The sequence below is a fragment of the Ranitomeya variabilis genome, chromosome 1 (genome assembly GCF_051348905.1).
Source record: "Ranitomeya variabilis isolate aRanVar5 chromosome 1, aRanVar5.hap1, whole genome shotgun sequence".
Taxonomy (NCBI): domain Eukaryota; kingdom Metazoa; phylum Chordata; class Amphibia; order Anura; family Dendrobatidae; genus Ranitomeya; species Ranitomeya variabilis.
Window position 1 is genome coordinate 1,102,632,567 of NC_135232.1, and position 23,986 is coordinate 1,102,656,552.

The 23,986-nt window shown below is 45.9% G+C and overlaps 1 protein-coding gene across 1 annotated transcript in view; it reads right to left on the reverse strand.

Moving 5' to 3' along the window:
* MAN2B2 (mannosidase alpha class 2B member 2) overlaps positions 1 to 23,986 on the reverse strand; it is a 54,028-nt gene that overhangs the window by 13,028 nt on the left and 17,014 nt on the right. Inside the window, exons 6-16 of the mRNA XM_077280110.1 lie at positions 20,612 to 20,789; positions 16,823 to 17,018; positions 16,396 to 16,586; positions 15,618 to 15,771; positions 15,204 to 15,325; positions 4,349 to 4,614; positions 3,307 to 3,498; positions 2,282 to 2,534; positions 2,024 to 2,134; positions 443 to 635; positions 19 to 156 (exon numbers count right to left, since the gene is read on the reverse strand). Of these exons, the coding sequence (XP_077136225.1) occupies positions 19 to 156; positions 443 to 635; positions 2,024 to 2,134; positions 2,282 to 2,534; positions 3,307 to 3,498; positions 4,349 to 4,614; positions 15,204 to 15,325; positions 15,618 to 15,771; positions 16,396 to 16,586; positions 16,823 to 17,018; positions 20,612 to 20,789 (1,994 nt within the window). The remainder of the gene's footprint in view (positions 1 to 18; positions 157 to 442; positions 636 to 2,023; positions 2,135 to 2,281; positions 2,535 to 3,306; positions 3,499 to 4,348; positions 4,615 to 15,203; positions 15,326 to 15,617; positions 15,772 to 16,395; positions 16,587 to 16,822; positions 17,019 to 20,611; positions 20,790 to 23,986) is intronic.

The window sequence follows — 23,986 nt, forward strand, 5'->3', positions numbered from 1 at the left end:
ATAAGAATGGTCCCCTACCTTTATGTAGGGTGCACATGTGCTCCGTGTGGTTTGAAGAATATTTCCATCCAGGAATACTTAGGATCTGAAGGTGAATATTAGGGGGCAAAGTAACTGGAACATCAGCCTCCATGCGATTTTCAGTTTCTCTGTGCCCTGACCATCAATAATGATTAGAGGAAAGTAAGTTATGACTTTATAATAATATATATATAAAAAAATCTAGATAAATGAGTTAGATTTACATATTGGCACAACATAAACACATTTTTTCACCAGTGTCGTCAGGACCTCCAAGTCTAAATTTAAGAATCCTGATAGTCTTTGCTTCTCAGACCTTGTAGATTTTGTATGTCTACTTCCCATCGTGATTAGACAGCTTTTCAGAAAAATGATTGGGTGACACAAAAGATGAAAAAAAAAATAAAATAAATAAAATTACCTTTTGATGGACTTAACATCACCAATGGTTTATGCTCCAAACACAACCCCAGTCTCTGGTACAAAGAATTGGTGACCTCTTTGGATCCCACCATGAGCCAGATGGTGGGCCTGACTGTAGATGTATCATCCAGTGTAAGGTTGTAGTTCAGATCCCATTCCATGTTGTTCCACAGTCTTCTATGCAACATAATCTAAACACAAAGAAAAGATAAAACTGCTCATCTTCTCCAGTGTGTCCAGTTTGTGTTCTTATTTTTTCCCACTGCTCCCCTTAGTATTCCATTTTTTGTTTGCTGTTTTTTTTGTGTTTTTTTTTTATAGCCAAAGACGCTACTCTTTACACAATGCAAATTTTTGTGGTTTTTACAAGTAAGAGGTGCTTAAAAGGTTAACTGTGCAGAGTGGCCCAATGATACGTACACAGTAAATACAGCTACTCCCACTTGGAAGATGCCCCAAAATTAGAACCCATATCTCTGAAACCTTAATGTCGAATTTACAAAATTAAAACAAAAAAAAGCAGTATTCAGAGAAGCAGGAGGAATAAAATAAGAGCAAAACCTGACTACTTCCTGACTACTTTCCTACATCTCATAGATCTTCCATACCTGACCTATCTATCGCAATTAACGACATCACGCTTTCCCCCATACCGGAAGTCCGCTGCCTCAGAGTAACCCTCGACTCTGCCCTGTCCTTCAAACCGCACATCCAAGCTCTTTCCATCTCCTGTTGCCTCCAGCTCAAAAATATCTCCAGAATCCGTCCTTTTCTCAACCATCACTCTACTAAAATGCTTGTGCATGCCCTCATCATCTCCCGCCTTGACTACTGCAACATCCTTTTCTGTGGCCTCCCTGCTAACACCCTTGCATCTCTCCAGTCCATCAACTCTGCTGCCCGACTAATCCATCTCTCTCCTCGCTACTCCTCTGCTTCCTCCCTCTGTAAATCTCTTCACTGGCTCCCATTCCCTCAGCGTATCCAGTTCAAATGACTAATACTGACCTACAAAGCCATCCATAACCTGTCTCCTCCATATATCTCTGAACAAATATCCCAATATCTTCCCTCAAGTAATCTCCAGTACTCCCAAGACTTCCTTCTCTCCTCCACACTTACTTGCTCCTCACCCAACCGTCTAAGACTTCTCCAGAATATCCCCCATCCTCTGGAATTCTTTGCCCCAACACATCCAACTATCAACCACATTCGGATCCTTCAGACGGAACCTGAAAACCCACCTCTTCAGGAAAGCCTACAGCCTGCACTGACCCCGCTGCCCCTCCTCACCACTACCGAAGCTACCGCCTCACTAACACCGGAGCTGCTGCAACCCCCAACCTACTGTCTCCTTCCCCATAATCCTGTAGAATGTAAGCCCGCAAGGGCAGGGTCCTCGACCCTCTGTATCAGTCTGTAATTGTTAGTTTGCTTACTGTAAGCGATAACTGTAATTTGTATGTAACCCCTTCTCATGTACAGCACCATGAAATCAATGGTGCTATATAAATAGATAATAATAATAATACTTTTGACCTGGTGACAGGTCCTCTAAGCTTTTTTTTTTTAATCATACCTCCACTTGACCTTTATTTTGACTGGAGACTCCATGTGACCGTTCAGCTAGGAGGACGAGTCTGGTCTTCTCATCTTCAATATATGCTGTACGGACCATTGGGTAATAGTTCTAAAAAATAAATAAAAAAAACTTTAAATAGGTTGTGATGTACCTGAAATAACTTTGTCGATCCATCCTGCATTTCAGCATAGTCAGTGAAGAGACATTGATAAGGAACGTTGCTACATCGAGTGCTGGTTGTGTCCTCCATCGTACCCTTGCCACTGTATTACTATCGTATATCTTGAACTCTCTTGCTTGCATCTGGAAGGCATTGTCATCAGTATAAATCCTCTTATTGGTCTGGAGATTGGTCTGTATTCGGATTATGGCTTCACGATTGCGTTCCAAGGGGCCAACTCTGTATTGCTGCTCTATGGGCCGGCACGCCAGTGTATTGTCATAGCCATCGGGGACATGGTAGAGTCTGGAGAATATGGCATAGGTGTAATTCTGCTGGTTCACATCTCTGTAGGGGGAATATTAAAACACTAGTTATATGCACGATCTGTTCAGTAACGATCATGGGCCTAGTGTTAAAGCGTTGCGGCTGCCAAGTTGCCCGTGGAGGTAGGAGGCCCATCCTATTTAATGTAGGGTAAAGACCTCCATACAAATTAGCCCTAAATCAGCTAAACCCGCCGATATCTGTTCTGCCGACATTCTAATATGGGGGATTCCCAACTCTCCCAAAAAGATGATGTCGGGGGAGATGAGGATATGGCACGTCTGACTCCGAACTGCCGATACTTTTATTGTCTAAGATCAGCCAAGGACGTCTGACAGTGGAAACCACAGAAGATACATTAGCACTTGGCAAAGCCTACGCTCCTCTGCATGGGAGAGTCAGGCGTGATAACTGGTGATCAAACCATCGCTTGGCAACTACGTGAAGAATCTGCATTGTTATCAAGAGTGGGAAACTGATCCATGGGTCATAGAAAGAGAGCGGTGGGAAGAGAAACACAGTCGTTCTGTCAAGGATGACAAAACCTGGCCATAAAAATCTATGTGCTTCCTTAGAATTACCCTTGGCATAAGATTTCTGAAAATGAATGATAACCCCAACCAGCTTTGGAAAAAAAAAATAATTGAAGTTTGCATTTAATGCTATTAAGTTTGGCGAACAAATAAAAATGCTTTTTTTTTTTTTTTTTTTTTTTTTATATATACAAATCCTGTTTAATACATAGATGAAAAATAATGGTGCCTCCATCTACCCATCTGTCAAGAGCGTTTACCTGTAAAAATACTGGCGCACTTCTGTCACTAGTTTCCCTGTCACAATCTCCAGTCCCACGGACTTTGATGCAGGAACCGCATTTCCATTAGAGTAAAACATGTAGTTATCAGATATTGGCCCAGCACCAGTATCCCCATTCGCATGGTATTCCAAAAATTCCTGGGTGATCTGAACGGTGTCATTTCTCTCCCTGCAATTAATAATAATACATATTAATTAATTAATACAGAGTGATTCAAAAGTTAGGAGCAACCTGATCATCTGCAAGACACATAAACCCTATGATAATATATATATATATATATATATATATATATATATATATATATATATATATATATATATATATATATATATATATAATGTATCTTATTTTTTTTTCAAGATGGCAGTGGGACATCACCATAAATAGGAGATCGATCAAAAATTAGGTGTCTAAGACTCCATTCACAAAGCTTTATAAGAGATGTCTGGCCTTAGGCTACAAGTCTGCAGTCATCCTATGTGACTGCAGACCTGTGAATCCACACAGCACATGCTGCGAGCAATCAGGATTCCCCGATGCGATTTGAATACATGAATGTGCGTGGCCTCTCTCAATAAAACTGAACGGAACAAAACCAGAAAAGTCTAGTTAAAATGTGGCCGGAAGTATACATTAGCGGAAGTCACACGATTGTCCAGTATAGAAGAACCATTGATGGACTTAAAGTCTTCCTTCAATCTTAATAACTATGTAACTATGTAATTTTCATAAAGCCTACTAGGAAATTGTCAATTAATACAGAGAGTCATCTGTTCAGGGAGTAATCGGTTCAGGATCCTCATCTACTGCCCAGCATCACAAACACCAACCACCAATTTCTACAAGTACTATGTAATTCTTCCCTTCGCCTGTAGTGGCGCTGCAGGGAAAACTAAACACATTTTTAGGTTGGAGCTGGTAGACTTGCTTGAAAGCCATTTGACCAATCAAGAGTCAGTCTTTTTACATTTTTCACAACCTCCTTAAAATTAGGAATATATATAAAACATCTCACCTATCTGTTATGCTCACAAGTAAGTTAGTGTCCAGGTCTATCCATAGAGTGTAGCAGTCGTTGGACACCGGCATTATCCTCTTTTTGGAGTTTTTAGGTTTACCCGATAACTTTCTAGAAAATTTCCCCTGTCGTACCACATTCATGGTTTCCTTCCTGGGCTCAGTATTCTCCATCTTTATAGAATACTGCCTGTAGCCAAGACCCGGCAGGACAACAAGTATATACAAGTCAAAGGCATGTCCGGGATCACTGGAGTTCTGTATCTAGAATTAAAAGAAGAAGCCAAATGGAAGGAATGTAAAAAAAAAATGAGCAGCGATAAAGGAGAAAAGTATTTCAGGATCATTTCCACCATGCATTAGCTACAGACACAAACATTAGAAATGGCCGTCATTTGTGATATAATAGAGAACGTAAGTAGTTCTTACAGATCAGGATGCAAACTATGTCCTATGAGGAACGGTTAAAGGATCTATAAAACTGCAGAAATTTGCATCACCTAATGATGATAGTGAACAAGCCACAACCCCAACAGGTTAATTAAAGGAAACCTGTCACCACTTTTCTGTCCTACCAGCTAAAAATATCATTTTATTCAGTGTCAGCTATGCATTCCCTAAATACTTATGTAACCCCTGACTCCCCATGTATCACCCATAAAAACCTTTTATTTTTCTCCCGCGATATATGCTAATAGGGTCCGTCCAGTTCGATGGGCATGGCTTCGGTTCACTCACTCCACCCCTCTACTAGGCTGCTGCACGCAGTCCTTGACCTGGATGACGCAGATGGTTGAGATAAGAATAAGGGAACTAGCATGTGAATAGTTAACATAGGAGGAGCCACTGTGGGATAAGTTAGAGAACTTCCTGTTTTTAGCTCAGTGTAGCCTGGGAGCTGAACAACCAGGGGTGAACCTACCCACACTGCTGCCTGAGGCGAACTTCAAAACAGCGCCCCCCCAAACACATATTCAGTACAGCCCCCCTATAGGGCTCCCATCTCATATACAGTCACCCCATACATTACATGAGTGATACCTATTGTACATTCTACAATAGGTCATAAATCAGACAGTATAGTCCTCCATACAGTATTCTGGGCACCACAGTGCTCCATACAGAGTAATGAGCCCCATATATTGCTCCATACAGTATTGTGGGCACCGCACAGCGCCCCATACAGAATAACATGCCCCATATATTGCTCTATACAGTATAATGAGCCCCATACAGTATGAGCCCCACATGATGCTCCATACAATATAATGGCCACACAGTGCCCCATACTGTATAATGGCCACACAGTGCCCCATACTGTATAATGACCACACAGTGCCCCATACTGTATAATTATCACACATAATGCTCCATACTGTATAATGGCCACATGATGCTCCATACTGTATAATGGTCACACATGATGCGCCATACAGTATAATTGGCACACATGATGCTCCATACAGTATAATGGGCACACATGATGCTCCATACAGTATAATGGGCACACATGATGCTCCATACAGTATAATGGGCACACATGATGCGCCATACTGTATAATGGTTCCACATGATGCTCCATACTGTATAATGGCCACACATAGTTACTCCTACACACACGGCTGCGCTCCCCTACACCTTGCACTCATGGCTCCACTCCTTACTCACGCAGCTCCGCTCCATACACCTCGCACACACCCAGCTCTGCTCCATACACCTCATACACACCCGGCTCCGCTCCGTACACCTCATACACATTTAAAAAGGAACACGACAAAAGTCAGCATAATACAGATATCCCCAGAAAAAAACGAATACAATAAAGAAAAATATGGCTATGCTAATAAACGTGAGGACTAAATGAACGAACTAGTCGCTAATTATATTAACAAAGAGGAGTGGGTCAGAGACCCAAAATTCACAAATACCAATATATAAAAATAGTCTTTATTAGAAAACATTTATTAAAATGAAAACAGGTAGGGGCATGGCGCCGCATGGCGCACAAAACACACCGCACAGTCATGTATAGTTACCAAGGGCGCACGGAACCGAGAAACCAAACATCCATAATCAAACTACAATTCAGCAGAGAACCATATATTCCCCGTAATGGGTAAGTTAGCATGTAATGTATAGTATAACATGCTACAAAATGGATGCACTATCTCAATGTAAATACCATAATATATAAGGAGTGCTCATTACCTCTAAATAGGATGCAAGACTTCCAGGGTCCGTGCACCCACCCCGAAGCGCGTTTCGGTAACACACCTTCCTCAGGGGGCACCGTAGCATTTTATACTATACATTACATGTTCACTTACCCATTACGGGGAATATATGGTTCTCTGCTGAATTGTAGTTTGATTATGGATGTTTGGTTTCTCGGTTCCGTGCGCCCTTGGTAACTATACATGACTGTGCGGTGTGTTTTGTGCGCCATGCGGCGCCATGCCCCTACCTGTTTTCATTTTAATAAATGTTTTCTAATAAAGACTATTTTTATATATTGGTATTTGTGAATTTTGGGTCGTTTTTGGGTCTCTGACCCACTCCTCTTTACACATGCAGCTCTGCTCCGTACACTGAATACACACCTGGCTCCGCTCCATATACCTCATACACATGCAGCTCAGCTCCGTACACCTCATACACATGCAGCTCTGCTCCGTATACTGAATACACACCTGGCTCCGCTCCATACACCTCATACACATGCAGCTCTGCTCCGTACACCTCATACACACCCGGCTCCGCTCCGTACACCTCATACACATGCAGCTCTGCTCCGTACACTTCATACACACCTGGCTCTGCTCCGTCCACCTCATACGCACCCGGCTCTGCTCCATACACCTCATACACACACGGCTCTGCTCCGTACACCTCATACACACCCGGCTCTGCTCCATACACCTCATACACATGCAGCTCTGCTCCGTACACCTCATACACACATGGCTCCGCTCCATACACCTAGCACACACACACTTACCATGGCAACCAGCACAGCAGAGTCCTGCAATCCATGGAGGTCCCGATCATGTGACCTGACTCCTCCCCTCCTGTGACCTCATCACAGGTCCTGTTTGCACAGAGCAGCCAAGGTGCAGGGATGACCGGCTGGTGGGTTGTGAGCAGGGGCGCGCTAGTGACTGACTGCAAGTGTCAGTGATTATGGAGAGTCGGCACCAGGTGTTCTGACCGCCGCTCTGCCACCCCTGTCTTTCAGTGACGACTGCCGCCTGAAGCAAAGGGCTCAACTTGCCCCATGATAGCGGCACCCTTGTGAACAACTAAGGAGGGCCAGAGTGCCCGGACCGTCCAGACGGGCTTAATGCCCAGGACAACACAGTGGCCACGTAACGCTGCCAAGGGAGAAGCCCAGATATACAGGACCAGCAGCAGTGACAGCGTTTAGTGAGAATTGGAGCTGCAGGAAAAGTCCACAGCAGCAGGCTACAGCAGTGTAGGAACAGAGGCTGAAGGAAAGCGGTCCGGGAAGAGTGCTGGGAGCACATTGTCCAATCTTTCACTTTAGGCCTTTTTGTGATCATTTCATCTTCAACTTGACTAGGGGTGTCAAAACTTTTACATGCCACTGTAAATAATGAAGACTAGGGCCTCTTAGTGGCACAAGCTACATACCTAGGTAACCGGAGACTATGGGACTGCAGAGTGGCCGATAATGTAGACAACATTGTACACTGTAGAATTAAAAATTCCTCCATTCTTGAGAACAAACAGGATTTTTAATAAATAGTAAATTGCAAAGTTGCTTGTTTCTGCAAGCACTTAGGCCGGTTTCACATTAGCGTTTGGAGGAGCTGCGGAGGGCTGCGAACTTCCTCCGTGAAGCCCCGCTGTTATGGTCTGGTGATTAAGGAGCGACATGCGACTAGCTCTGGGCAGGTGGTAACTATACCGACCGCAGTTCCTGATCTTAACACAGACACAAGCAGTAGCCGTGGGATGTTCCTGTCACTCCCTGGACACCTCGTCACAGCCGGAGATCTAGCTACCCCTAAAGGTAGAAGCAGGAAAGCTATCTTGCCTCAGAGAAAATCCCCAAAGGATAGGACAGCCCCCCACAAATATTGACTGTGAGAGGAGAAGGAAATGACATACGTAGTATGAAACAAGATTTAGCAAAGGAGGCCACTACTAGCTAGAAATAATTAGTACAGGACAGAACACTGTGCGGTCAGTAATAAAAACTAGAAAAAGTCCACCGCAGAGAAATGCAAAAATCTCCACACCTGACTAAAGGTGTGGAGGGCAAACTCTGCTGCCCAGAGCTTCCAGCTTAGGCTACGTTCACATTTGCGGCCAGCGCCGCAGCGTCGGGCGCCGCATGCGTCATGCGCCCCTATATTTAACATGGGGGCGCATGGACATGCGGCGCACTTGCGTTTTGCGCCGCATGCGTCGCTGCGGCGCCCGCGTCGGGGCGCAGAGGACGCAGCAAGTTGCATTTTTGCTGCGTCCAAATTCAATGAAAAAAACGACGCATGCGGCGCAAAACGCAGCGTTGTGCATGCGTTTTGCTGCGTTTTTGTTTGCGTTGTGCGCTGCGGCGCCGACGCTGCGGCGCACAACGCAAATGTGAACGTAGCCTTAGCTGACTAGATACATACTGATAAGCTGGACAAATGAGCAAAACATAGAAAGTGCTAAACAACAAAGTCCACAACAAATGAACTGCAAAAAGACAAGCAAGGACTTAGCTTTGCTGAAATGGTCAGAGTGACAGGGAAATCCTCAGAGAGCCATGACTCCAAGCTCAACAATTGACAACTGGCATTGAATTAGGGAAAAGGCCAGACTAATATAGCAGAGCCAGAAAGACGATCAGTGAAAACAGCTGCTGATGCTAAATCCAAGAAGCAGCGATACCACTCAAAACCACAGGAGGGAGCCCAAGAGCAGAACTCACAAAAAAGCTACTTATAACCACCGGAGGGAGCCCAAGAGCGGAATTCACAACACCCCGCCCTCGGCCGCACCTCCGCCGCTAGCTCTGCCTAGTTCTGCATGCGGCCTGCGTACCTATCTTTAACATTAGGTACGCAGGTCGTGCTGCTGTATGCGGATGCTTCTGCATGCGTCGTTTTGACGATGCGGCGACCAGCGTAGGACGCAGCTTGTAGCAATTTCTTTTTTTCTCCGCATCGTCAAAACGAACCATGCGGAAGCATCCGTATACAGAGGCACGACCTGCGTACCTAATGTTAAAGATAGGTACGCAGGTCACATGCATGCTGCATGCAGAAGTAGGTGGAGCTAGCGGCGGAGGTGCGGCCGAGGGCGGGGCTTCACGGAGGAAGTCCGCAGCTCCTCCAAACGCTAGTGTGAAACTAGCCTTAGTAATTTTAAACCACATTAGAACTTTAGACAACCTTTAAATCCAACTTTTTAAACATTTAATCTATTATAATTTGATGCATTTAATAAGTTATGCAGTTTTTATTCTGAAATCCGCTAATAGACCCCATTTAAAAGACATTGAAAACAAGTTTTGAACACGTACCAAATACAGATATGACTTTTTTTTTTAGACACTGCATGTATGAACATAACTAAAAGAGCAATAGTGACTACTATGGCCATCAATAGATTTATTACACCCCTGCCCCCACAAAGGAAAAACTACAATTATTTCAGAATGAACATTTCTACTGAAACACCAGCAGATCTGTAGGCAGGGAGCTGTGGACTGTCAGCCCTAAATGCAGAAGTGTGGCAGTCACAAAAGGAAGTGGATTCATGTGGTAGGAAGGTGGAGGTCATCCCTGACATGATCGGGCCAGTGTACCATCTGTGACGAATCCAGAATAACCCATACTAATAATGGCGTTAACAGAGATTCATAAAGACATGGGGATTCCAGCATAAACGTGGTTATTCAGGATTTAGATACTAATGTCACCATCAAATCAGTAGAGGCCCAACAACCAGCAGTCCCACCGCTCAGTTATTTGCAGAGTCAGGACACCATAGCTCCGTATACTGGATGTTCTCGGGTAATGCAGGTTACCTCTCATTACAATGAATGTGGAGGCGTGAGCTGTGGTGTCCCTGCTCCATACACTGGGTAATTCTGGCAGTCACAGGATTTGCAAACAGCTGATCGGTGAAGGTCTGATACTTTGCATCTCAAGGGTAGATCATTAATATTTAAGTACTGGACAAGCCTTAAAAAGGAAACTTTGATCATAAATGCAGTTTCGATGTACAGTCTGGAACCCCTAAAAACAGCAGTCTGGATGTGTAGTCTGGAGCCCCCAATACACACATGGTCAAAACTGCTGGTACCCCTCGTTTAATGACAGAAAAACCCACAATGGTCACAGAAATAACTTGAATCTGACAAAAGTAATAATACAGTGCCTTGCAAAAGTATTCGGCTCCCTGGAACTTTTCAACCTTTTCCCACATATCATGCTTCAAACATATAGATACAAAATGTAAATTTTTGTTGAAGAATCAACAAGTGGAACACAATTGTGAAGTTGAACGAAATTTATTGGTTATTTTAAATTTTTGTGGAAATTCAAAAACTGAAAAGTGGGGCATGCAATATTATTCGACCCCTTTACTTTCAGTGCAGCAAACTTCCTCCAGAAGTTCATTGTGGATCTCTGAATGATCCAATGTTGTCCTAAATGCCTAATGATGATAATTATAATCCACCTGTGTGTAATCAAGTCTCCGTATAAATGCACCTGTTCTGTGATAGTCTCACGGTTCTGTTTGCAGCACAGAGAGCATCATGAAGACCAAGGAACACAACAGGCAGGTCCGTGATACTGTTGATTTCCAAAACTTTAAACATCCCAAGGAGCACTGTGCAAGCGATCATATTGAAATGGAAGGAGAATCATACCACTGCAAATCTACCAAGACCCGGCCGTCCCTCTAAACTTTCATCTCAAACAAGGAGAAGACTGATCAGAGATGCAGCCAAGAGGCCCATGATCACTCTGGATGATCTGCAGAGATCTACAGCTGAGGTGGGACAGTCTGTCCATAGGACAACAATCAGTCGTACACTGCACAAATCTGGCCTTTATGGAAGAGAGGCTAGAAGAAAACCATTTCTCAAAGATATCCATAAAAAGTGTAATTTAAAGTTTGCAACAAGCCACCTGGGAGACACACCAAACATGTGGAAGAAGGTGCTCTGGTCAGATGAAACCAAAATCGAACTTTTTGGCAACAATGCCAAGCGATATGTTTGGCATAAAGGCAACACAGCTCATCACCCTGACCACACCATCCCCCCTGTCAAACATGGTGGTGGCAGCATCATGGTTTGGGCCTGCTTTTCTTCAGCAGTTACAGCGAAGATGGTTAATACTGATTGGAAGATAGATGGAGCCAAATACAGGACCATTCTTGAAGAAAACTTGGAGTCTGCAAAAGACTTGAAACTGGGACAATGATTCCAAACAAAGCAAAATCTAATTTTCAGTTTTTGAATTTCCACAAAAATTTAAAATAACCAATAAAATTTCCTTCAACTTCACAATTGTGTTCCACTTGTTGTTGATTCTTTACCAAAAAATTACATTTGGTATCTTTGTGCTTGAAGCATGATATGTGGGAAAAGGTTTAAAGGTACCTACATACTCACCTTCGCGTCCCCCTGTGCTTTCACTTTACGGCCGGCGCTCAGTCAGTGCAGGAAGCGGACGGCGGGGGACGCGCAGGTGAGTATGTACTGTTTGTTATTTTACATTTTACAATGGTAACCAGGGTAAACATCGGGTTACTAAGCGCAGCCCTGCATGCGCGGTCGGAAAAAGCGGACCGTCATGAGCAAAAAACGTTACATGTAACGTTTTTTTCTCCCGACGGTCCGCTACCGACGTTTGGCAATGCGTCGCAAATGCGTCGCTAATGTTAGTCTATGACGAAAAAACGTATCCAGCAAGAACTTTTGCTGGATGCGTATTTTCGGCAAAACGACGCATTTGCGACGTATTGCAGTTAACGCTAGTGTGAAAGTAGCCTTAGGCCCCATACACACGTTCAGGAATTGATGCAGAAAATTCCTGTGAAAGTCCTGACATTTCTGCCGGATTTCCGCATGAAAACCGCATGCGTTTTTTAGCGCGTTTTTGACGCGGTTTTTCCCAAACATTTCCCAATGCATTAGACAGTGGGAAAACCGCGAAAAACCGCAAAATTAATGAGCATGTCCGGTTTTTTACCGCAATGCGTTTTTCATGCGGAAAAACGCACATCATGTGCACAGAAATTGCGGATTTCATTAAAAATGATAGGATGCTTAATGTATGCAGATTATTTGCGGTTTTATAGCGTTTTTATAGCGCAAAAACGCTAAAAAACCGCAAATAATCTGCACTGTGTGAACATAGCCTTACAATTTTAAAATTGTGCATGTGCTGGGGTGTAACCAGTTAGCCATCTACTACTATATTTTATGATAGAATACTCCACATGCACACGGGTTCTCCTTTTGTGATTGCCATCAACAACTTCCTCCAACCATCCCTGCAGTAGCAGCCTGGAGCGCCCCCTATAGGAGCAGCCTGGAGGTGTAGTTCCCAGTATAGGAGCAGCCTGGAGGTGTAGTTCCCAGTATAGGCGCAGCCTGGAGGTGTGTAGTTCCCAGTATGGGAGCAGCCTGGAGGTGTGTAGTTCCCAGTATGGGAGCAGCCTGGAGCTGTGTAGTTCCCAGTATAGGAGCAGCCTGGAAGTGTGTAGTTCCCAGTATGGGAGCAGCCTGGAGGTGTGTAGTTCCCAGTATGGGAGCAGCCTGGAGCTGTGTAGTTCCCAGTATAGGAGCAGCCTGGAAGTGTGTAGTTCCCAGTATAGGAGCAGCCTGGAGGTGTGTAGTTCCCAGTATAGGAGCAGCCTGGAGGTGTGTAGTTCCCAGTATAGGAGCAGCCTGGAGGTGTGTAGTTCCCAGTATAGGAGCAGCCTGGAGGTGTGTAGTTCCCAGTATAGGAGCAGCCTGGAGGTGTGTAGTTCCCAGTATAGGAGCAGCCTGGAGGTGTGTAGTTCCCAGTATAATAGCAGCCTGGAGCGCCCCCTATAGGAGCAGTCTGGAGGTGTAGTTCCCAGTATAGGAGCAGCCTGGAGCACCCCCTATAGGACCAGCCTGGAGGCGTAGTTCCCAGTATAGGAGCAGCCTGGAGCGCCCCCTATAGGAGCAGCCTGGAGGCGTAGTTCCCAGTATAGAAGCAGCCTGGAGGTGGAGTTCCCAGTATAGGAGCAGCCTGGAGGTGTGTAGTTCCCAGTATAATAGCAGCCTGGAGCGCCCCCCTATAGGAGCAGTCTGGAGGTGTAGTTCCCAGTATAGGAGCAGCCTGGAGCACCCCCTATAGGACCAGCCTGGAGGCGTAGTTCCCAGTATAGGAGCAGCCTGGAGCGCCCCCTATAGGAGCAGCCTGGAGGCGTAGTTCCCAGTATAGAAGCAGCCTGGAGGCGTAGTTCCCAGTATAGGAGCAGCCTGGAGCGCCCCCTATAGGAGCAGCCTGGAGGTGTAGTTACCAGTATAGGAGCAGCCTGGAGCGCCCTCTATAGGAGCAGCCTGGAGGCGTAGTTCCCAGTATAGGAGCAGCCTGGAGCGCAACCTATAGGAGCAGCCTGGAGGTGTAGTTCCCAGTATAGGAGCAGCTTGGAGGTGTAGTTCCCAGTATGGGAGCAGCTTGGAGCGCCCCCTATAGGAGCAGCCTGGAGGCGTAGTTCCCAGTATAGGAGCAGCCTAGAACGCCCCCTATAGGAGCAGCCTGCAGGTGTAGTTCCCAGTATAGGAGCAGCCTGGAGGTGTAGTTCCCAGTATAGGAGCAGCTTGGAGCGCCCCCTATAGGAGCAGCCTGGAGGCGTAGTTCCCAGTATAGGAGCAGCCTGGAGCGCCCCCTATAGGAGCAGCCTGGAGGCGTAGTTCCCAGTACAGGAGCAGCCTGGAAAGCCCCCTATAGGAGCAGCTTGCAGGTGTAGTTCCCAGTATAGGAGCAGCCTCGAGGTGTAGTTCCCAGTATAGGAGCAGCCTGGAGCGCCCCTATAGGAGCAGCCTGCAGGTGTAGTTCCCAGCATTAGAGCAGCCTGGAGCGCCCCCTATAGGAGCAGCCTGGAGGCGTAGATCCCAGTATAGGAGCAGCCTGGAGCGCCCCCTATAGGAGCAGCCTGGAGCGCCCCCTATAGGAGCAGCCTGGAGGCGTAGTTCCCAGTATAGGAGCAGCTTGGAGCGCCCCCTATAGGAGCAGCCTGGAGGCGTAGTTCCCAGTATAGGAGCAGCCTGGAGCGCAACCTATAGGAGCAGCCTGGAGGCGTAGTTCCCAGTATAGGAGAAGCCTGGAGCGCAACCTATAGGAGCAGCCTGGAGGCGTAGTTCCCAGTATAGGAGCAGCTTGGAGCGCCCCCTATAGGAGCAGCCTGGAGGCGTAGTTCCCAGTATAGGAGCAGCTTGGAGCGCCCCCTATAGGAGCAGCCTGGAGGTGTAGTTCCCAGTATAGGAGCAGCCTAGAGCGCCCCCTATAGGAGCAGCCTGGAGGCGTAGTTCCCAGTATAGGAGAAGCCTGGAGCGCATCCTATAGGAGCAGCCTGGAGGCGTAGTTCCCAGTATAGGAGCAGCTTGGAGCGCCCCCTATAGGAGCAGCCTGGAGGTGTAGTTCCCAGTATAGGAGCAGCCTAGAGCGCCCCCTATAGGAGCAGCCTGGAGGCGTAGTTCCCAGTATAGGAGCAGCTTGGAGCGCCCCCTATAGGAGCAGCCTGGAGGCGTAGTTCCCAGTATAGGAGCAGCCTGCAGGTGTAGTTCCCAGTATAAGAGCAGTCCGGCTGTTACATATCTAATTACTCTGTATATGAAGGATCCGTACCTGTGCTGGCACAATTTGGCCAAGCTCATCATACACTTCAGAGACCGAGGTATTGAGTGCCATGCTAATATACGTGGTGACATTCCATGCCACTGGGTTATACACAGTAATATATATGAGACCTGTAGGACACAAAAGAACATATTTTATAAATTCTATTTTTTTCTGCATTTTTTACATTTTTTCCTAAAAGGCAACGGAGTGAATATTGTATGTCTTCATCATTCTCCAGATACTTTGCATCAGATAGTACCAGACAAGCAGTATATACACACTATATACGGATTCTGCCTACATGACATGAGCATGAAGACTTCCATCACTGTAGGACAAGGCCTTGTCCTCTCGCTACAACTCATCTGTCATGTAGCAGCATTGCTAAAATAAATTTGTATACAAAGAGAATTAAAATACCTTTTGAAGTTTCAGTTTTCTCATAACCGAATTGGTCTGTAATGATGGCTTTCATCAATTTTCGGACACCAGTTACTCCTTGATGTAAATGAGCCATATACATGTCTCCGACCTTTGGAGACTCTGTACCGCTGATACCATCATGATGTTGGACCTTTAAAAGCAGAGCGGAAATATTATAATCAACTTATAAATATACATATCACTGACGAAACAAGGTCAAAATAAAAATAAAAGGGGCACTCTCCACTAGGCATTAAAAAGGTCTAGATTGCAGTTCCACACGGGGAACGTTGAGACAAACTTGGCTAACAGAAGTTTTGCGTGAAGATCAAGCTTCCTCGGAGCCACGACAGCTTACATCACTGCCAACTTATAAAATAAAATATTACAGCTTATGACACGACCTCCTTATATAATATAAAGGGAGGTAGCGATGTGAGTTGTGATGGGCGAACCCATGGATGTTCGGCTTACGCTGGACTTAGAAAAAAAAAAAAATTTGTTTCGGGTTCCAAAACGGTACCCAAAGTCAAACCCAAACCTCGACACCATTCATATGAATGGGAGGCCCGAACATCCATGGTTTTTTACATCAGCACTGCAGACAATAAAAGGCATTGAGGGCCGTGTCAGAGATTCAGTTTCGGACCCCAGTGAATCAAGCACAGTTTGTTATTTTACAATAAACTTTGCCTGAAGACAGACAGTTTCTGAAACTGGAAACTCCCTTTAAAGAGTATGTGCACACACTTATAAACCCAAATATCAGTTTTACCTCGGACACGGCCCATCGGAGAGCTTGCAGTTGCTCCAGCGCCCACATTTTGCACACTGGTCCAGATGGATGTTTCATCAGATACTGAGTAAATGCAGACTCCCCCGCATAGAGCAGCGAGCTGGCCCTGCGCGCGATGCCTTTAAGGACATTTCGGGATGCAAAAAATCCTGTCCAAGCTTCAAATATATCTAGAAGTTGAAACAATCATGTTGTCATATTACGATATCTACATTTAATATGCACTGAGCTAAAAACTGTAAGTGATATCAGCGAGACTTCTACCAACATCTACAGCGAGGGGAGAACAAGGTCGCACCATACACCGCAGATGGTTAGGCAATCTCGCCGAAAAAAAAAAAAAAGGGTCACCTGACAGTCATCTAATCACGACCTAATAAGTAAAGCTAAAACTTTTCCAACATACCTGAAGAATAAGGAAGGAAATCCTGGCTGCCTCGTACCTCCCAGGACATATTCCGATTGTATAGACTTGTGAAGTATTCGCTAAGCGTACAATACTGCACGCTCATTTCAAACTCTCGGTCACTATTTATATAATCCAGCAGTAAATCCATGTTGTTAAACTGGACAGAAGAGTTGAAGAACTGCTTGTCGCACCCCTGCAACAGCAATCAAGAAAATAAGAAAATAAAAAAAGACAAAGACCATAGTTTGGGGGTATAAATGTAACCGCAGATCAGCAAATTACTAGTGTTCTACGCTGCAGACAATAAACTTGTTTCTAGAAGTCTTGTCACATGCCCAGCTGGCGATATATATCCGAATTTAAAGCACTGGTGCGATGGAAGAAAATCTTATTGCTATTATTATATGGTCACTCTGATTTCAATAAACTTAAAGGGGATATCCGGGACTTTGTGAAAAAGAAATAAAATGTGCATAAGCACTTACAGGCAGGTAGTTGCTACTTCCCTGCCTGTTTTGTCAGCGCCGCTCTTCCCAAGCACAAAGGGAGTCACAGACCGCTCTTGCCGGCGATTCAGCTGCCTCTATAGACGTCATGTCGACAGAGCGGCGGCTTCTTTTCCACACTGCTCTGTCAACAGGTCATGACTTGTGATGTCATTATGATTGACAGTCTGCTCCCCAGTTAGGCAGCGGGAATTGGGCTGTCAATCAGAATGTCGTCAGACATCCTGCCCTGTCAACGGAAAGGAATTCGCTGCTCTGTCGATGTGACACCAGCAGAAGCAGCTGAATTGCCGGCATGAGCGGTCTTTGACACCCTATGTGCCGGCGAAGAACAATGCCGGACAAAACAGGAAGGGAGTTGCTAAATGTTTATTATTATTAATTTATTTATATGTCACCATTGAATCCATGGTGCTGTACATGAGAAAGGGTTACATACACATTACAGATATCACTTACAGTAAAACAAACTAACAATGACAGACTGATACAGAGGGGCGAGGACATGCTACAGGATTATAGGGAAGGAGACAAAAGGTTGAGGGTTGCAGGAGCACCGATGTTGGTGAGGCGGTAGCTTCAGTAGTGATGAGGAGGCAGCGGGGTCAGTGCAGGCTGTAGGCTTTCCTGAAGAGATGGGTTTTCAGGTTCCGTCTGAAGGATCCGAATGTGGCTGATAGTCGGACATGTTGGGGCAAAGAATTCCAGAGGATGGGGGATATTCGGGAGAAGTCTTGGAGGCGGTTGGATGAAGAGCGAATTAGCATGGAGGAGAGAAGGTGGTCTTGGAAGGACCAGAGATTACGTGAGGGAAGATATTGGGAGATTAGTTCAGAGATATATGGAGGAGACAGGTTATGGATGGCTTTGTAGGTCAGTATTAGTAATTTGAACTGGATACGCTGAGGGAATGGGAGCCAGTGAAGAGATTTACAGAGGGAGGAAGCGGAGGAGTAGCGAGGAGAGAGATGGATTAGTCGGGCAGCAGAGTTAATGATGGACTGGAGAGGTGCAAGGGTGTTAGCAGGGAGGCCACAGAAAAGGATGTTGCAGTAGTCAAGGCGGGAGGTGATGAGGGCATGCACAAGCATTTTAGAAGAGTGACTGTTGAGGAAAGGACGGATTCTGGAGATATTTTTGAGCTGGAGGCGACAGGAGGTGGACAGAGCTTGAATGTGCGGTTTGAAGGACAGGGCAGAGACAAAGGTTACTCCGAGGCAGCAGACTTCCGGTACGGGGGAAAGCATGATGTTGTTAATTGCGATAGATAGGTCAGGTAAGGAAGATCTTTGGGATGGAAGAAAGATGATGAGTTCAGATTTGTCCACATTGAATTTGAGGAAGCGAGAGGAGAAGGAGGATATGGCTGATAGACACTCCGGGATTCTGGACAGCAGAGTGGTGATGTCTGGGCCACAAAGGTAGATCTGAGTGTCATCAGCATAAAGGTGGTACTTGAAACCATGAGACTTTATGAGTTGTCCCAGGCCAAGTGTATAGATTGAGAACAGTAGGGGTCCTAGAACAGAGCCTTGGGGGACTCGAACAGAGAGAGGGTGGGTGAGGAGGTAGTGTGGGAGTGGGAGACGCGGAATGTGCGGTTGGAAAGGTACGAGGAGATCCATGATAGGTCAAGGTCTTTGATGCCAAAGGAGGAGAGGATCTGTGGTAGGAGGTAAAACTGTATCGAAAGCAGAGGACAGGTCTAGAAGGAGGAGTACAGAGTATTGTCCGTTAGCTTTGGCTGTAAGTAGGTCATTAGTGATTTTGGTCAGGGCTATCTCAGTTGAGTGATGGGGGCGGAAACCAGATTGTAGATTGTCAAAGAGCAAGCTGGATGAGAGGTGGGAGGAAAGTTCAGCGTGGACGTGCTGCTCCAGGAGTTTGGAAGCAAATGAGAGCAGTGATATTGGGCGATAGCTGGACATAGCTGTTGGATCAAGGGTTGGCTTTTTAAGGATAGGCGTGATTTTGGCATGTTTGAAGGCAGAAGGGAAGGTGCCAGAAGTTAGTGATAGGTTGAAGAGTTGGGTTAGGGATGGGATAAGTGTTTAGGCACAAAGTCCCGGATAACCCCTTTAAAGGGAACCTGACAGCTGATACATGCTGCCCGATCCACAGGCAGCATGTATCAGACACTGACTGTATTATCTTAGCCATGTACACACTGCGGCAATTCCGAGAAAAACACACACATTAAAAGTTGCCGCTTCTCCCGACCATCTTGATTGAGAGGTCTCTCCCTGTGTGTTTGTATAGGGTGAGATCTGTCAGTCACTGGCCGTGGGTGGGGAGAAGAAACCAGGGTTCTACCTTTCCAAGTCTCCCGTATGGCTCGGTCCCTGGCGGCTTTTAAAAAATGTTTTATTGAAAACGCCACAGTTTTTCAATGTCAAACACAGCAAGCTGAAATCATACGGTCAGTGTCTGAAACATGCTGCCTGTGGATCAGCTGTCAGGTTCTCTTTAATACTCGCTTGATGAGCAATGCAGTGACAAACAAGGACTTTAATTTACCCAAATGACGTTTTCAGCCCCCCAAAAAATCACTATAAAACGAACTGTCGTCCACTAGGTGTTTTCCTGCTGTCCATTGCCTATTGTCACATGTAATCCATCTCCAACAGCAGAGACACTGAGACGGATTACAATGAGTGGAGGTGGGACTTTCTTTGTGCTCCTGCTCTCCTGTCTGCAAACTGCATATTGGCATAACAGAGAGGGGAGATTTTAGTATAGGGCAGGCAAGTCACTGGATAATTCCAGGAGCAAAACATGCTGGCAGAAAGGAAAAGGAAGTTCTGGCACCTGTAGTGCTGGCAGAATGCTAATGAAGAGTAACTGCTCACTTACATAGAGTAGATGACAAGTTAATGAGCATGATGATTGCGATAATTCCTGGACGTATTCGGCATGTATGTACATGAAAAGATATGTAGGGGGTGAAGGCCGCAAGACCACGCTTCTCGATATGTGTTTTATATCAAAACACATTCAGCTTTATCCTTTACTTGTCCTTCATCCATTCTGGATTGCTGCATTCTCTCAATAGGCGAGGGGATACAGATCAGGCATTGATGTTGTACCCTATGGATTGTCTATACAGTTCTACGGTCAGAATGCCCCTTAATGTTTGCTGATCTACTCATATTTTACCTTTGCAGCTTCCTTTATTGCACGGGAGTCTTAGAACTCTATCAATACAGTACATTTGCCATAACATCTAATATGAAGCATAAAACACTATGAAGGAAATGAAGAGGACAGAAGTTGCATTTACCCATGGCCACAAGACATCATTGCTTCTGAACCAGGCAGCTCGGGTCTTTATGTTCTTCATCATGGCTTCTGCGTACTGCTGAATGTTCTCACTTGTAACTGGCAGACTCATGTTGGGATAAATCCCATCCGTTGGTGGATCAGGAAACAGCGCAACGCCATTCCAGTAAAATCCGGATCTAGTGGAGAGAGGAACCATAGGTAACAACGTGAGGATTCACCTCCCATAGACTTGACCATAGGTAGTCCTCCATATGTCACCTCTTCCACTGGGACAACATGGGGGTGGGCTGAGGAGTTGGGGCATCTCCACTATTACTGATGGGAAACCCCTCTCCATAACATCCTTTGTATGTTGAGATATTGCTTCTGCCAATTCATGCACAGATTACAAGCTCCTATTGATTAATCTACTGTCCCAACCTGAACAGAGAAGTTATTTACTTTGTAAAAATGAGGTCACGTGATTTTTAACTTAAATAATTTGTCTGAATGCAAAACACCAAGGTTACTTACCGGTAGCCGTTTTTTCCAGAACCCATGACGGCACACCTGAGAGAGAGGGGATCCGCCCTGTCAGGACAGGAAACCCTGCTGAAAATAAAAGAGCGGTACCTCTCTGTCGCTTCAGCTGGTTTTCAGAGCATGAGAGGCCCCCTGGATAGTACAAAACACCCAAAACTATAGTGCACACCGAGGGGATGATAAAGGGGGGGGGGGGTTGGGGAATATACAGGTGCCGTCATGGGTTCCGGGAAAACCGGCTACCGGTAACTAACCTTGGTGTTTTCCCTTCCCCCATGACGGCACACCTGAGAGACTTTTGTAGAATGAAACCTTAGGGAGGGACCACCCCAGCCGGTAGTGTTTGAAAAAAGTTGAGGGTGAGGACCAGGTAGCGGCCATGCAAATTTGGTCAATCGATACCTCAGCCTTTTCTGCCCAGGAGGTAGCCACGGCTCTGGTGGAGTGAGCGTTGATGCCATCAGGAACCGGAGTGCCACTCGCAGAGTAGGATAGACTAATGGCCTCCCTGATCCATCTAGCAATGATACTTTTAGCTACCCCGCACCCTTTTTTACTATCCTGAAATGCTACAAATAGGGTTTGGTCTTTCCTCCACTGACTAGTCATGGTCATGTATTGTAACATAGATCTTCTTACATCTAACATATGGAACTTTTGTTCCCCAGGATTTTTAGGATTATTACAAAACGATGGTAAAGTAATCTCCTGACTCCTACGGAATTTTGGGACCACCTTGGGGAGATACGCCGGGTCTGGTCTTAGAATTTTCCTGAGTATAAGGAGGGCATATCGACAGGTCCTGTAAATCACCTACCCTACGGGCCGATGTTAAGGCTACCAGTAGAACTGTTTTCAGGGTGAGTAATTTAGGTGACAACTCCTGCAAAGGCTCAAAAGGGTCTTTGGTTAAGGCTTCTAAGACTAAATTTAGATCCCAGGGAGGGATTTTTGGGATAATAACCGGCCTATACCTGCCACAGGATTTTATGAATCGTGAAACCCACCTATTTGCTGCTAGGTTGCAGTTCTATAGGGCCCCAAAGGCTGAAACTTGAACCTTAAGGGTGCTAGTTGCAAACCTGAGTTGCAACCCTGCCTGCAGGAACTCTAGGATGGGTCCCACTGGAGCTACATCCCCCACCGGTTCACCCAGGAAGTCAAGAATTATTTCCATGTCCTACCGTAGATTCTAGATATTATAGGCTTTCTGCTTTTCAGTAGGGTGGAGACTAAAGGTACCGTCACACTAAACGATTTACCAACGATCAAGACCAGCGATACGACCTGGCCGTGATCGTTGGCAAGTCGTTGTGTGGTCGCTGGGGAGCTGTCACACAGACAGCTCTCCAGCGACCAACGATGCCGAAGTCCCCGGGTAACCAGGGTAAACATCGGGTTACTAAGCGCAGGGCCGTGCTTAGTAACCCGATGTTTACCCTGGTTACAATTGTAAATGTAAAAAAAACAAACAGTACATACTCACATTCCGGTGTCTGTCACACGTCCCTCGCCGTCTGCTTCCCGCACTGACTGAGTGCCGGCCGTAAAGCACAGCACAGCGGTGACGTCACCGCTGTGCTCTGCTTTTACTTTACGGCCGGCACTCACAGTCAGTGCGGGAAGCGGACGGCAGGGAACGTGTGACAGACATCAGAAGGTGAGTATGTACTGTTTGTTTTTTTACTTTTACAATGGTAACCAGGGTAAATATCGGGTTACTAAGCTTGGCCCTGCGCTTAGTAACCCGATATTTACCCTGGTTACCATTGTAAAACATCGCTGGCATCGTTGCTTTTGCTGTCAAACACAACGATACACGACGATCTGACGACCAAATAAAGTTCTAAACTTTCAGCAATGACCAGCGATATCACAGCAGGATCCTGATCGCTGCTGCGTGTTAAACACAACGATATCGCTATCCAGGACGCTGCAACGACACGGATCGCTATCGTTATCGCTGCAAAGTCGCTTAGTGTGAAGGTACCTTAACCCTGGTGAGAATCCCTGGTGACTCAGTAGCCCTCTCAAATTCCAGGCTGCCAGATGGATGCCCTTCACCTGAGAGTGGTCACTGGTCCTTGGGTTAACAGGTCCGGAACTTCTGGCAGAATCCATGGGTCTGTTAATGATATCTGCCTTAGAAGGGAGAACCATGACCTTCTTGGCCAGAATGGAGCTATTAGTATTATTTTTGCTCGGTCTTCTCTGATCTTCTGGACTACTGTTGGAATCATCACTATCGGGGGGAATGCGTTGGCCAGAGAGAACCTCCATGGTATTAGCAGGGCATCTACTGCAAAAGGATTTTCTCTTTGGTTTAAGGAGCAGAATTTGACATTTTTTTTGTGTGAGGTGGCAAATAAGTCTATTTCTGGTGTACCCCAGGCTTGTATTATTTGTTGGAACACCTGGGGGTTTAAGGACCATTTCCCCTGTCTCAGACCTCTGCGACTCAGGAAGTCTGCCTGTGTGTTTTCTACACCCCTTATGTGTAGTGCTGTGAGGGATGACAGGTGTTGTTCTGCCAACTGGAAAAGTACATTTGACACCTCCATGAGGCCCCGGGACTCATCCCCCTTAGAAATTGATATAAGCTACCAGTGCTTGATTGTCCATCATGATTAGAGTATGGCGGCCCTGGAGCTAGGGAAGAAAATGTTTCAAGGCCTTTTCCACTGCCCATAGTTCTTTTTCGTTTGAGCCATGATTCCTTTCTTGCAAGGACCAGGTTCCTTGTACTGAATGAGACCTCAGATGAGACTCCCCAACCTATACCGCTTGCGTCAGTCGTGATGATGTCTTCGACTGGTTTCTGTCACTGGACCCCCATTATGAGATGTTCCTT